This window comes from Eptatretus burgeri, unplaced genomic scaffold (genome assembly GCF_056783735.1).
Source record: "Eptatretus burgeri isolate ZD-2024b unplaced genomic scaffold, Ebu_testis_v1 Ebu_testis_scaffold_764, whole genome shotgun sequence".
Taxonomy (NCBI): domain Eukaryota; kingdom Metazoa; phylum Chordata; class Myxini; order Myxiniformes; family Myxinidae; genus Eptatretus; species Eptatretus burgeri.
In genome coordinates this window covers 10,758-24,422 of record NW_028222713.1, presented here as the reverse complement: position 1 = coordinate 24,422, position 13,665 = coordinate 10,758, and the positions used below count along the sequence as shown (strand labels likewise).

The following is a 13,665-nucleotide window of genomic DNA, read 5'->3' as shown; positions in this document are numbered from 1 at the left end:
TTCAGCGGCATTTGTCATAACATCACTGGATATACTCTGCGCATTGTCAAGGTGATCTTCTCTAACAATAATAACTCCCCGTCATAAACACTTTCCAATTTACCTTTTTGGCAGTTTTCTAATTCATGATATACTTCGAGCACACACAAACTGACGCACATGCATACCCACACACACTGAAACGTTGTGCACAAACTATTTCATCAACACGTTCAGAACATTGACCTTAAACCACCATAAAACATTCCACATTGTTCCACTGCAAAATAGTTTCAGGAAATGATCAAATGTACTTGAGAAGACTCAATTCCACAATCATCCTGAACACAGAATTCATCGTGTTTTTACAAATACAAATCAGTGTCATACTTTCAACCATTGGGACCATACTCTGTGCAGAGCGTTGGTGCCGCATAAACAGTCTTCTTGGTTATTGGGCACAATCCTGGATGGGTCGCCACGCCAACACATGATACCAGCAAACTGGCACTCATTTTGCCGACCTCGGAAGGGTAACAGGCAGAGTTAACCCTTCTTGGTATTAATTCAACAGCAGAGTGGGACTTCAACTCAGGATCCTGTGACCCAAGCTCACCATGCTTACCATCAAGTCAACACCAGGCTTATACATTTGTCGAAATTTGTCCAGTGTGTGAACTGGTAGAGGGGCACTGCATCAGCGACACAGTTGCACTTCAAGAAATGATAGCTTCCCTGGCAGCGAAGCTGCCATAAGTCCACCACCAGACATTTCACAAGACATAATTAATTATTTTTCTTCCACAACCGCACTTTAGGTGTGATGTATGTTTCTTTTGTTGGATTGCATGTTTGGATTGACCACGCTTATGGCGTGATATGTTTCTTCAATGTTGTTGGGAATTCGCGCCCGCCGGCGTGCGAGCGGCCGCGTAACTCCAATCGCAACCGTATTGCCCACCGGATGGACAATTCAGTCGTGACCCTCCTGGAACTACCACCAGGAACCAGTCACGGGTGGGGGTTTAACCTCACCACGCCCAGTCCTCATTCTACCCGCGTAAAATAGGGTGAATCGTCGAATGTCGATATACCTAAGTACCCGCGCGGGTAACCTACAGAGGGGCTGCACCGCGCCGCAGGTCGGCCTGGGACACGAACCGCTTAAGCGGTCCGTTCCGTTCTGCAGCGATAACTGAGCGGGTGTTATCGCCGACCTGCAACGGATCCGATTCTCTTTACCGGGTGTTTTAAACCCAACTAATTATTCCGCGATGCAAGATGGCATTTCCAATGGGGAAAAAGACACGACGAACGGGAAATATTCACACAAGCACATTTATTTATACAAGCAACACGTATACAGTCATGCAATATACAAGCGACAAATAGAATGCAAAAGCAATACCACCGACGATAATTATTATTTACAAGCACAGTCACTCACACAGGTTTCAACTTAGGGGACACGGCGCAACAGCATGCATACCAAAAGAAAGAAAACCCCCCTCACACGCAAGGGGGGTAGACGGGATCCGTAGACCTTTATGGTCGTGGGCCGTGGATGACCGAAAAGGCCCACGAGACCGTGCAGGTTACCTGCACCCTCGAGGTGTCTCGGTGGGCAGGTCGCGACGTCTGCTCCCCACGGCAGCCAGCGTGGCCACGCGACGATGGGCGGTAAGCTCTCTCCGGCGCTCCTCGCGAGATGCGCAAGTTCGCACCACACAGCCGGCAGGGCTGCGCCTCCCGTCTGCGTCTCCGAGGCGTAGCCCGGACTCGCCACCGGCCCGCGCCTTCACCAACAGGTCAATCAGCGCCAAGACGAGAGAGCGGGAGAGGGAGCACGACCCGACGTCCATCAAGAGAGAGAGAGTGAGAACCTCCGACGACCAAGAGAGAGAGGATGACTTTGACGACCCAGAGAGAGAGAGAACGACTCCAACGACCCAAGAGAGAGAGAGTGAGAACCTCCGACGACCAAGAGAGAGAGAGACCTTGACGAAGAAGAGAGCGCCTGCGTGCGGTCCGCCTTATATAGCGCGGGGCTCCACCCTTCACTCCTCCCCGTTTTCGGCTCCGCCTTCCTTCCAGAAATTTCTCGAAACGGGGCGTTCCTCCTTCCTGACCGCCTCACGCCTCGTATCCACCAATCGCGAGCGTGCTCCTCGCCGCCTCCCGTGTCAGCCTTGGCGCTGCAAAAAGGCGGGAAAACCCGCTTGTTACTGCAGTTCTTTCACTGGCGCCTTTGTTCGACGTTTTCGGTTGGTTTGTGTCCATGACAGGATCGTAGCGTGCTCTGTCGGTCCAAAATAACGATAGCGAAAGAAAAACGGCTATCTCAAAGGATCACAGCCCTGTGAACACGAATAATAACCATTAAACAACGGTGGGGAAATCTAACTGAACAAATACTTATCGGGATAACTAACTCGGAACCTATATGGTGTTCTGCGAATTTCCACAGCTGTAACAATATCATTGAATATTTTGCCTGTTATTACTGTGACGTTCATATTGAAACAAAAATACCATACAAATTTCTCACAACATTACAAAATTGCTTATTTTGAGTTTGGAAATACAGCAACTGATGCATTCAGTAAAAACAAGCAGTGTCATGATGCATGTGTGTTGTGGATCATTTATTGGAGAACAATTTTGCTGTTCCTGTTCTTGGTTGATTTGCTGTAATATTATTACTGTTCAACTGTCGAATAATTGCAGTCATTAATCTGATTGCAATGCACATTAGTCAATAAACTATAATGACTTTATTGGTGAACACAGCAATTTATGACTGGAGATAGGAAATCAAAATTGTTCAATGACTTGTCGATTGTATCAATAACCTGTTTACTCTTCAACTATATATAATGCACAGTAACAGCATCTTTCATTGAACACATGAAAGTATTTCCCTGAAGTTTGCAACCTAAATTATCAATGACTGCATCTTGACAGAGTTTTCATTTTATCTTTCGGGTTTTTCATCAATCTCGACCTGCAATGCTCGATAAACTTGAAGCAAGACAAGTCGTTCCCATTTCACCTTCCACATTTATTTCTTTAAAACCTGCAGAACTTAAAAGCTAAATCTCACTTGGCTGCACTTAGATTAGTGCAGGCAAAACCTAACAAGAGCCCTGGAAAAGGATTTTAAAACATTTTCTTCAAAGCTGGCATCCACCATAGTTTGTGAGAGCACGGGGTCTTGCCCGGTCACTTCCAAACACTGGAAGCTCACTTGCAAGCAGAGCAATGTCATGGAATCCATCATCGCAGCTGACGTAAAAGCATACATTTTATTGAAAAACGTCTCATCTCAAGTCATCAATTTGGATTCATACCAGGTCACTCTATCTTGCACGTGCTGCTTTTACTTTCTCAACAATGGTTGGAGGCCTTCAACATCAGACATATCAAAGCCGTCTCTCTGGGAAAATCTCGAGCTTTCAATATGGTCTGGTATCCGACATGCTCTCCAAACTGTTTGCCTATTGAATCCCAGGCTAACTCCACTCTCTGCCGCGACATCCCTCATCCTTCTGATAGACAGAAGCCTCTTCCCTCCCTTTTGACCTTGACAAAATCACAAACTGGTTAAACATCTTTCTCTCTTCCCCCTTTCTCTCCCCAATGACTGTACCACAAACCTATCGACTTTTTCATCAACCCTCTTGAAGAGGTTCAGTAAGTCAAACTCTTGGATCTCACTCCAAGCCACGATCTCTCTTGGGCAAGCCACATTTCAAAGTTGGCCTTCAAAACCAGATGGGACATCCTCCTTCATGAAGAGTCCTTCGTTGGCACACCTGAACTCCGATCCACCGACTAGGCTTTCATCCACACCTTAAGGAGTACTGCTCTTTCGTCAGGGCTGGCTCCCGTGGCTCACATCTTGCTCAGCTTGAAGCCGTGGAAACGAAGGCTTTCAAGATCATTGGAATTTCTCACGATGAAGCTGAAATCACCTCACCATGGCCAACAGGTCAGTGGTCTCCATCTTCTTCCGACTCTTTTCTGGTCCTGCACCCTCCATATGCATCTTCCCTCCGAGGTATGTGCAGGATGCACGCAGTCTTCCATCAACCCCTTCAGAGTTCAAGTGCCAAAATCCAAAACTACTGCTTACCTACACTCATGGATTCCTTTTTCCTCACCTGTGGAACCACATTCCACACTCTCTTCAATCTGATTCTTCCCTCCAGGTCTTGAAGACATCTGTTCACCACCATCTCAAATCATCACCCATCCAAAAGCATGATGTTTTCAACACCTGGTAAACAATTCCCCATTACTTCCAACATTTTGATAATGTGTTCAACTTGTCCACCCCTTACTCTTACCCTCATCGTTACCGGCATCCCTGATTTGTCAGTCTCCGTCTACTTTTCCCCTCCACCCTGCTGTTGATGTTTCCCCTTTCTACTGCTGTTCCCTTTGTCTTGTTGTGAACTGATCTGTTTGGTGTCCGAGTCATTTCATGAGCCGACACCATGTATATAACGAAAAGTCGAGAGTTGAAACAATGTTTTCCTCCTTCTCATGTGCAAAAGACACAGTGAATGAGTGAAGATCGAAAGACAGTGGGTCAGGATGAGAGAGGACTTAAAATGGTGTTTTGCGTGTTGAAAACTCAGAAGGGAAGATCAGGATTGGACGACGATTCATCCGTTGGGATAAGCTCAATGTAGTGATTGTGAAGAGCATCAGAAATGTGGGATGCCATCCAGACCAGGGCTTTTGAAATTTGGCATCTTGGTGAGTGTTTCATAATTTTGTTTGGCAATTATCACTTGAGGAATATCCTCTCGATGTGACTTCTCTTTTCCAAGTTTTGGACCTGTTCCACCTTCTTGTTTTGTTCTTTTCAATTTTCATAAATCCCTTTCCAAAAATAGTTCATCTTTTTCTGGGTTGATTGCAACAGTCTGCTTCCATTTTCCTTCGTTTTTGATTCACTCTGGAGTAAATTTTCAAAGTGCTGGTCTTTTCCTCTTTCATTTAATTTGTTTGTTTGATTGAGGGATTTTTTTGGCTCTCATTGGTTGTTACCTATTTTGGATATCAAAAGGTGAGAGGAAGTTCTCTCAGAACTCAAAATCTCCACCTCCTTTTTGTTAAAGAATCGTGATTCATCTGACAAACTGTGAAATGTCCTTCTCATAGCCTCTTTTCAAAATCTTCACTCCACCTCTGACAGCCTCCACTTGCAGCTTGTCTGGAATTATATTCCCAGAGTGATATTCAAGTACTCAGTGAGGGTTTTCCTTGTCATTCCTTGAGCTCCGACTATCACTGGTACAATTTCAGCTTTCTTCAATTTTGAGGTCATCTTGACCTAATTTTTCTGATTTCTGTGGCATGTCATCCACAGTCATTGGGAACTGAAACCTCAAAGAACAGTGCTGACTTTTCCTTTTTGTGTTTGAGCACCATGTCTGGACGCAGTGCTTGGTTTGTGATGTCCATACATCCCACCATTTTCTTAAAGGCATCAGTTTGTGATGATGAGCATTTATGATGCCTCGTTCTCCATCCCAATTAATTAGACCTCTTCTTTGCCATTCCACTGGGTCATGCTTGTCAATCCCTGTCCTGTCAAGCTCTGTTTTAAATCTTCCTGCTCTTTTATCACTCCCATTTGTCAGAGTATATCTGCTGATATTTCTTTTTGTCGTTTTTTTTCTTCTTCTTTGCAATCATTGGGGCTGTGTTTGTTTCTGTTTCGTTTTCTTGTGCAGTATCCATCATTTACACCAGTTTTTTGAAGTTTGTTGCCAAATGGAATAAGGATCCCTTTTCTGGTTTGTTGATTTCTTGGTCGTGTACAAATCTCATACAATTGTCTGTTGAGATTTTCACATACTCCGCTGGTCTGACACACGATGTTCTGTGCACTTGGTTAAGCTCCATCACACAACCTACTCGTTCTTGTCCAGGTAAGTACACCCTCGGTATGCATTGGTTTTTGTGGAACATCTTGTGAATAGTTAGGGTGAGCGTTCGTTTCATGTAATTTATAATTACACAGCAAAATTGGAATACCGGCACTGCAAGTTGGTTTATATCTTTGGTTTTGTTCATTGGAGAGAGGGATGACTTCAAAATTAGTCTTATTATGCGTAGGTACTCTTTGCCGATTATTTTATGGATATTTTTGTGTTGTACCTGGGGCTTCTTTTATTCCGATGTTTTGAAAGAATGCTTCGTTTTCTCATTCGTGTATTTTTGTCTGTTCTTTTTGTGTGGATTCTTTGAACGCTCTCCTGTATGGATCCTCATGTGCTGATTCAATTTGTTTTTTTGAGAGAAACCTTTATCACATATGGAGCATTTGTTGGGACGCTCTCCTGTGTGGATCCTCATATGCTTATTCAAATCGCCTTTTTGAGGGAAACTTTTATCACATATGGAGCATTTGTTGGGACGCTCTCCTGTGTGGATCCTCATATGCTTATTCAAATTGTCTTTTTGAGAGAAACCTTTATCACAGATAGAGCATTTGTTGAGACGCTCTCCTGTATGGAACCTCATGTGTCTTTTCAACTCGCCTTTTTGAGGGAAACTTTTATCACATATGGAGCATTTGTAAGGACGCTCTCCTGTGTGGATCCTCATGTGTATTTTCAAACTGCCTTTATGAGGGAAACTTTTATCACATATGGAGCATTTGTAAGGACGCTCTCCTGTATGGATTCTCATGTGTATTTTCAAACTGCCTTTATGAGGGAAACTTTTATCACATATGGAGCATTTGTAAGGACGCTCTCCTGTATGGAACCTCATGTGTCTTTTCAAATTGCCTTTATGAGGGAAACTTTTATCACATATGGAGCATTTGTAAGGACGCTCTCCTGTATGGAACCTCATGTGTCTTTTCAAACTGCCTTTATGAGGGAAACTTTTATCACATATGGAGCATTTGTAAGGACGCTCTCCTGTGTGGATCCTCATGTGCATTTTCAAACTGCCTTTTTGAGAGAAACCTTTATCACATATGGAGCATTTGTTGGGACGCTCTCCTGTATGGATCCTCATATGTATTTTCAAATTGCCTTTCTGAGAGAAACTTTTATCACAGATAGAGCAGTTGTAAGGACGCTCTCCTGTATGGAATCCCATGTGCATTTTCAAACTGCTTTTTTCAGAGAAACATTTATCACATATGGAGCATTTGTTGGGACGCTCTCCTGTATGGATCCTCATATGTATTTTCAAACTGCCTTTCTGAGAGAAACCTTTATCACAGATAGAGCATTTGTAAGGACGCTCTCCTGTGTGGATCCTCATCTGCTTATTCAAATCGCCTTGACAAGAGAAACCTTTATCACATATGGAGCATTTGTAAGGACGCTCTCCTGTATGGATCCTCATATGCCGATTCAAATGGCCTTTTACAGAGAAACCTTGATCGCAGACAGAGCATTTGTGTGAGCGTTCTCCTCTGTGGGTCCTCATGTGTATTTTGATGTTTGTTGAAGTGAAATCTGCACTGCATATCTTACACTTATAACACATTGGCCTTTCGATAACCTTTTTGGGTTTGTTTAATTTAATATTGATCTTTGTGCTGTTTTCACCAGATGTACACTTGTATTTTGAGTCTTTTTCTTGGGAATGGCTCTTTAAAAGAGACAACATCTTCACCCTCAAGCTGCTCCTGGACCGTACCTGCCCTACTGGACTTCTTGAGTGTTCTGTAAAAACAAACAAGAAGAAGTTATTTTAGTGAAACTCAAAGTGCAAAATATTGAACGATTTCAAAAATTCTATAAACCCTGAATTCAAAAGAGTTTATATTAATATTATACGTTTTTGCTCACCTGTTGCAGAACAAACAGGACTGCGGTTTGTCAAATGAACATCTGAGTCTTCTTTTACAGGAGCACATCTAAAAGTTTCTGAGACAGATGAATGATTGTGTCCTCTGGATTCCAGATTTAAAGGATAAACATCACCTGAAAATAATGAAGGACATGAAATTTAAAACACTGCCACATATAAATCTCGTCAAGAGGTAGTATGCAATGAATGTCTCTTCCACTGTGAGAACGAGCCTCAATAATGCGTCCACAATTACAGGAGATAAAACGAGTTGTTTACAATGAGAATATATATAAATATATATATATATATATATATATATGTATGAAAATATATTGTTCCAGCCACAGGTACCAAGTGCATAATGCGGGGGTTAATCCTCATTTCTCCTCAGGAGAACCGGACCTCGGGCCACCGCTCACAATTCACTTTGTGGTGCGGTGTATTGCTTTACAACCACGAATGGCAATCACACAACCACAAGTTCAAGTATCCACCGTCTAATTTTTCGACTTGAGGTCATGTAGCCTGCCAGGGGAACGTGACCTCAGCGAAGCAACAATCCTATCCTGATTCGATCTTAAGTAATGCGGCCGAGCATTCACCGCTGGTGCACGCTGACTGTCGTTCATTAGTTTGGAAATTATAATCACCCACTCTCTCAAGGTTCAGCCAATGCTGGATCAATGGAAGGAAATGACAATCATGGACAGGTTGAAACGTCAACAAGGACTTTATTATTTAGAAAAATAAATAAACTGAAGGACTTTTTATTTATTTGTCAATGAAATGGATGAATTCAAATCAAATGCTCAATCAACAAAATAATTTCAAACAAATACGGAATTCAACAAGTATTCAAAGTAAAATGGACAAAGAACAGATGCTTATCACGATGCCTTACTTAACAATGAAACACGAGAAATTGGTCCCCCATCAGTCCAATCAGGGTTAAAAGAAATCTGGTCTCGACTTACCAAGGAAGAAGTCGTTGTGTGTCTCCTAAAATAACCCAAAATGTGTGAGTGTGGCTTGGTCTACCTCTCCAAATCAGCTCTCCACAACTTGGCTCGTCTCCGCTGCCAGCACCTTCCCACAAACAGGCTTGAACACCAATCGATGTCACGTGGTCACCTTCACGAACCAAGAACCAGGTACCGAGCAGAACCAGCAGCAACAGTCCAACTGTCACCAACTACCGTTGCTGCTGTCCCCAACCATCAGCAGGATCTCGCACCAACTGCCAACAAGGCAGTCCTGCTATGCTTTTATGGGTGACCAGTGTGGGCGGAGCCTCAAGCACGACTTCAGCCAAAGGCAGCTTGCCTATTGGCACATCGCTGCACGTGACCTCCAACCGTCCATTCTCACGGTCATTCTCTCCTGACCAAACGAGATGCAACTCCGAATTAACACAAGCCTGGCTAATGATGCCATGTTCGGGGTGCTGGACGAACACCAGAAAGCACCATCCGCTGGAACACCGAGCAGAAACACGAAGCGCCCACAACGTCAACTGCAATTATCACCTCTTTGTTCAGCCCGACACAAAGAAGAGGCAGCATCCATGGAGCTGCTGAACAGGGTGTCGATCGCCTATGGAAAAAGGTGGGACTTGAGGTGAATGATCCAAGACCACAGCCATGTTTGACCGTCAGAATGAACTGTCTAGGAAAATCTTGCGGTGTGATGACTCAAATGGCCTGCAAGTCCAATGTGAAAATGATAACCAAAATAAAATGTGTAAATACATCGTGTATTTCCAGGCCAATGTGTCTTGATAGAAAGTAAAGGGAATCGACAAGTATCCGTTGGGCAAAGGGTTATCTTATTGCGTGCACGAATGGTGAATACCGCTCATGCAGAACTGAAAACTGATGTACAATCATACGTCATGAACATGCTGCAAAGAGGAAGAGGTTGTCACTAAAGAAAGAAAGGGAACCTGTTCTCGACCTTCCTCCAATGCATCACAGAGTTTGATTCCCACCACACAAGGGGATGGGTTTATTCTCAACATGCATTTCTGGAAAGAACTGCCTGAGGTTAGGTCAGGTCAGGTATGGAAGCATGCTCCAGAAAAGCGCGTCGCTGCGTCCACTTTCCACCGGTACTCCAGGGGCCTCCGTCTGGCCATCCCCAAGGCAGATGCCTGGCCCATCCCCATCTCCTTGAGATGCCGATCAAGCCGCTGCAACCATGAGGAACGTGGTCGGCCCATTGGCCTCCTCCACTCACGAGACTCCCTCGCTGAGAGAATCTGGTGAGCAGGATCTGTGTCAGGAAAACGAGCCACATGTCCATACAGCCGCAGCTGACGCTCACGGACGATGCAGGTAACAAATCGCATTTGAGTCTCGCTCAGCAACCGCTCGTTGGGCACAATGTCCGACCAGCGATCGCCAAGGATTCTACGAAGAGACCTGGCACCAAAGTAATTAAGTCTCTGTCTCAGATCAATGGTCAGAGTCCAAGTCTCACATCCATGGAGAAAGACTGGAAGCAACAAGGACCTGAAGACGCAGACTTCCTTCCTCCCGCACAGATACCGGCATCGCCAGACCCCATGATCCAGTGAATCCATGACTCTCCAAGCCCGATCCAGACGTCCGCTTGCCTCTGGCTCACAGCCAGCAGAGACATGAATATCACTGCCAAGGAAAGTGAATCTCTCCACGACCTCAACATCCTCACCACAAACAGGACAGCAGCAAACAAGATGTCACTGAAAGCCTCGATCTTAGTTTTGAACAGGAAACCTATAATCCCAGTGGCTATGACTCCTCATTCAGCACCTGGAGGGCCCCCAAAAGGATCTCCAGAGTCTCCGCAAAGATGACTGCAACATTTGCGAAATCAAGGTCAGAGATCTTGACATTACCAAATGATGCACTGCAGCTTGATTTCTCAGACATCCTCCCCAGAATCCAGTCCATACAAGTGCTGAAAAGTGTGGGGGCCAGGACACACCCCTGATGAACTCAAGCAACAACTGCAAATAAGTCAGAGCTGGTACGACCACAACTCACAGCACTCTCAGCACCAGAGTATAGTTCAGACATCAGATCGATCAGATTGGTGTCACCCCACGAAGACCAAGAATCCTCCACAGGGAATCCCGATTCACTGAATCAAACGATTTACAGAGATCAACATGGGGTGTAAGCAGCCCCAACCGAAACTCTCGACTGCGTTCGGTGAGGACTCGAAGAGCAAGGATACGGTCAATCGTTGATCTCATTGGTGGAAAGCCTGACTGCTCTGGTCGCTAGTGCTCAAGCAGATGGTGGCGAACCCTATCAAGAATTATCCGAGCAAAGTCCGTGCCCGGCACTGAGAGCATTGTCACCCCTCGGTTGTTGTTGCAGTCTTGGCGATCACTCATCCCTTTGCAAGAGGGGCCTTGTCCCTCTCTGGAATCAGTTTGGATGATGCCTGTGTTCCAGGCAGAGCAGAGAACTGCATGCAACGACACGAGTGTGGCATTTCCAACAGCCTTGAGAAGTTCAGCATGGATGCTACAGATCCCTGGAGCTTGACCCCATTTCAACTGGTTCACCGCACCGTGTTTCCTCAAATGAAGCTGGACCACAGTTGATTGGAGGGTCAGCAATAGGGATTGTAACAAGCCTGGTGTTGGCTTAGTGGTTAGGTTGGCGGCTTGGGATCCCAGGATCCTGAGTTCAAGCCTCGTTGGCCACTGAATTAATTCACCAAGGGGTTGACTCAGCCTGTCATCCGTCCGAGGTCGGCAAAATGAGTACCAATGTGTACTGGTGGAGGGACTGCATCAACGATATTCCAAGAAATGATTGCTACCCCGGCAGCCAAGCTGCTATGCACAAGAAGAAGAAGGGATTGCAACAACCCTGATGTGCAACGCGACAGCTGGTGGATCAACCTGGTACAACTGCTCAAAGTCACCGGTCCAGCGAGCCTTCACTTCGGACTCCTCTGTCAAGAGCCAACCACCCTCCGCTCACTGCAGTACACCAATGTATGGGCTTAGATGAACGCAATGCACAAATTCCCCTGTCAGCAGCACGAGAATTTTTTGACCACAGGTGATGCTTTCCCCCCCTCACAGATAACTTGCACATAGGCCTCCTTGTCCACCCTGAGCGCACGTTCAGTTTAACGCCTCAGCTCCCTGAACAACTCAGCTCTGCCATTCAGCCTGGTCTTGCGACTCTGTTCAATGGTATCCAGTGTCCCTTGAGAGAAAAAAAATTATTCTTCGCCCCGCGGTGACTTCCAAGACATCCACCGGCGACATCAAGGACGATGGGCTTGAAGGCACTCCACAACTCTTCAGGATCCCCCAAAGCACCCAGACCTCCCAAATCTCCACTCAGTCTGTTCACAAACTCCTCAGCTGCCCTCTCATCCTTGAGCTTGCCAATATCCAGCCTCGGCTGGGATGGTACCATTCTCCTGGATTTAAGGTGCAACTTTAGAGTTGCAACAACAAGCCGGTGGTTAGTATTGAGGAACTGAGCACTCCGGTAGACCCTGCAGTTCTGGATCATCCTCCAGCACATGGTTAATCTCCTTTCCCACACCACCAGCATTGTAATACTAAGTCCAGCGATGAGCTTGTCGGCCCTGAAACCATAAACCAGCCACCCAAAGTCCATGACTTCTTGCAAATTCAAGGAACGACGTGCTCTTCTGGTTCACAATTCCAGACCCATGGGGACCTCATAAGTTTCACAACAGAACAACACACGTCTCATGACCATCCCTATCAGTTCCAGTCGATGCATTGAAATCCCCCAAGACTAAAAGTGTATCTCGTCTGGGGCACTGATCAACCACAGACTCGAGCGTGGCGTAGAATGTGTCCTTCACGGTGAGGTCACTCGCCTCAGTCGGAGCAGAGAGAGACCAGGGAAATGACACCTAAGGAGTGACGAATCCTGAGTCTCATAATACGCTCGTTGACCGGTGTTACTTAAATTACCATTGGGTCAGCTTATTGGACACAGCTACAGCAACTGCTTGAGTATGGTAACAATCAGAGCGACCAGACCAATAGTAGGTGTAACCATCCACCATTATCTCGCCACAATCCAGACTCCGAACCTCAGAGAGTGCTGCAATACCGATGTCCAAACGCTTGAGCTCAGATGATAACAGAGACAGGTGATCATACTCTCTTAGGGATAGGACATTCCAGGCACCGACCCGAAGGGACCGCCTCAGGTTAACCCAAGGGGACCGCCGTCTGGTGGACGACACCTCAGCACCCTCCGCCACACTTTCCCGCAATCTGACCTCGGGATGTTACCCCGTGGTTTCCCTCCTTTCATCAAAGATTGGGGGTCCCGAAGGCTTTGCCCCAATCTCGTTATCCGGTGAGCTGCACTGTGAAGGGAAGCTGCACAGGAGGTACTCCCACGGAGTGGGTTTTCAGATTTTTTTGCGTTTTTGTATTTTGCGGAATGAAGGGTTTTTACGGTGGCCGGAGTGCAAATCCTGCCACCAACCTCCTAATTAAAAGTAACCCAACTGCAGGACGACGTCCGCAGACACAGTTGGGCACTAGGTATGGATGGCCATTGGCTCACAAGGAGCTCCTCCGCCCTTTGATTCAACTTTCTTCCTCCTTAAGAAGGTGTCAGATGCAAATACCTGTTTTTGCATTCAACTTTCTTCCTCCTTCAGAAGGTGTCAGATGCAAATACCTGTTTTAGTGATATTAAGATCAATACAAAGCAGGTGAAACAAAGGTCATTTCTTACCGAGTAGCCCTCTGGCTCTGGGGCAGTATGCTCAAGTTACCACATGTCTGAGTACTTAGTCTGGAGGAATATTGGTTTTCCAATATAGCAGAACATTGTCACTTTCATGGTT

General features: G+C 45.7%; 1 protein-coding gene across 1 annotated transcript; it reads right to left on the bottom strand.

The window, feature by feature from the left end:
- Nucleotides 1-853: 853 nt before the first annotated feature.
- On the bottom strand, nt 854-7,972 carry LOC147007078 (uncharacterized). The gene is made up of 2 exons (XM_085867569.1): nt 7,809-7,972; nt 854-7,682 (listed from the first exon to the last, which is right to left on the bottom strand). The coding sequence occupies exon 2, from the start codon at nt 7,624-7,626 to the stop codon at nt 6,166-6,168; it is 1,461 nt and encodes a 486-aa protein (XP_085723695.1). The 5' UTR covers nt 7,627-7,682; nt 7,809-7,972; the 3' UTR covers nt 854-6,165.
- Nucleotides 7,973-13,665: the final 5,693 nt, after the last annotated feature.

What these genes read in the sequence shown, in the direction of transcription:
- LOC147007078 (XM_085867569.1), bottom strand. Translation starts at nt 7,626, where the DNA reads ATGTTGTCTCTTTTAAAGAGCCATTCCCAAGAAAAAGACTCAAAATAC.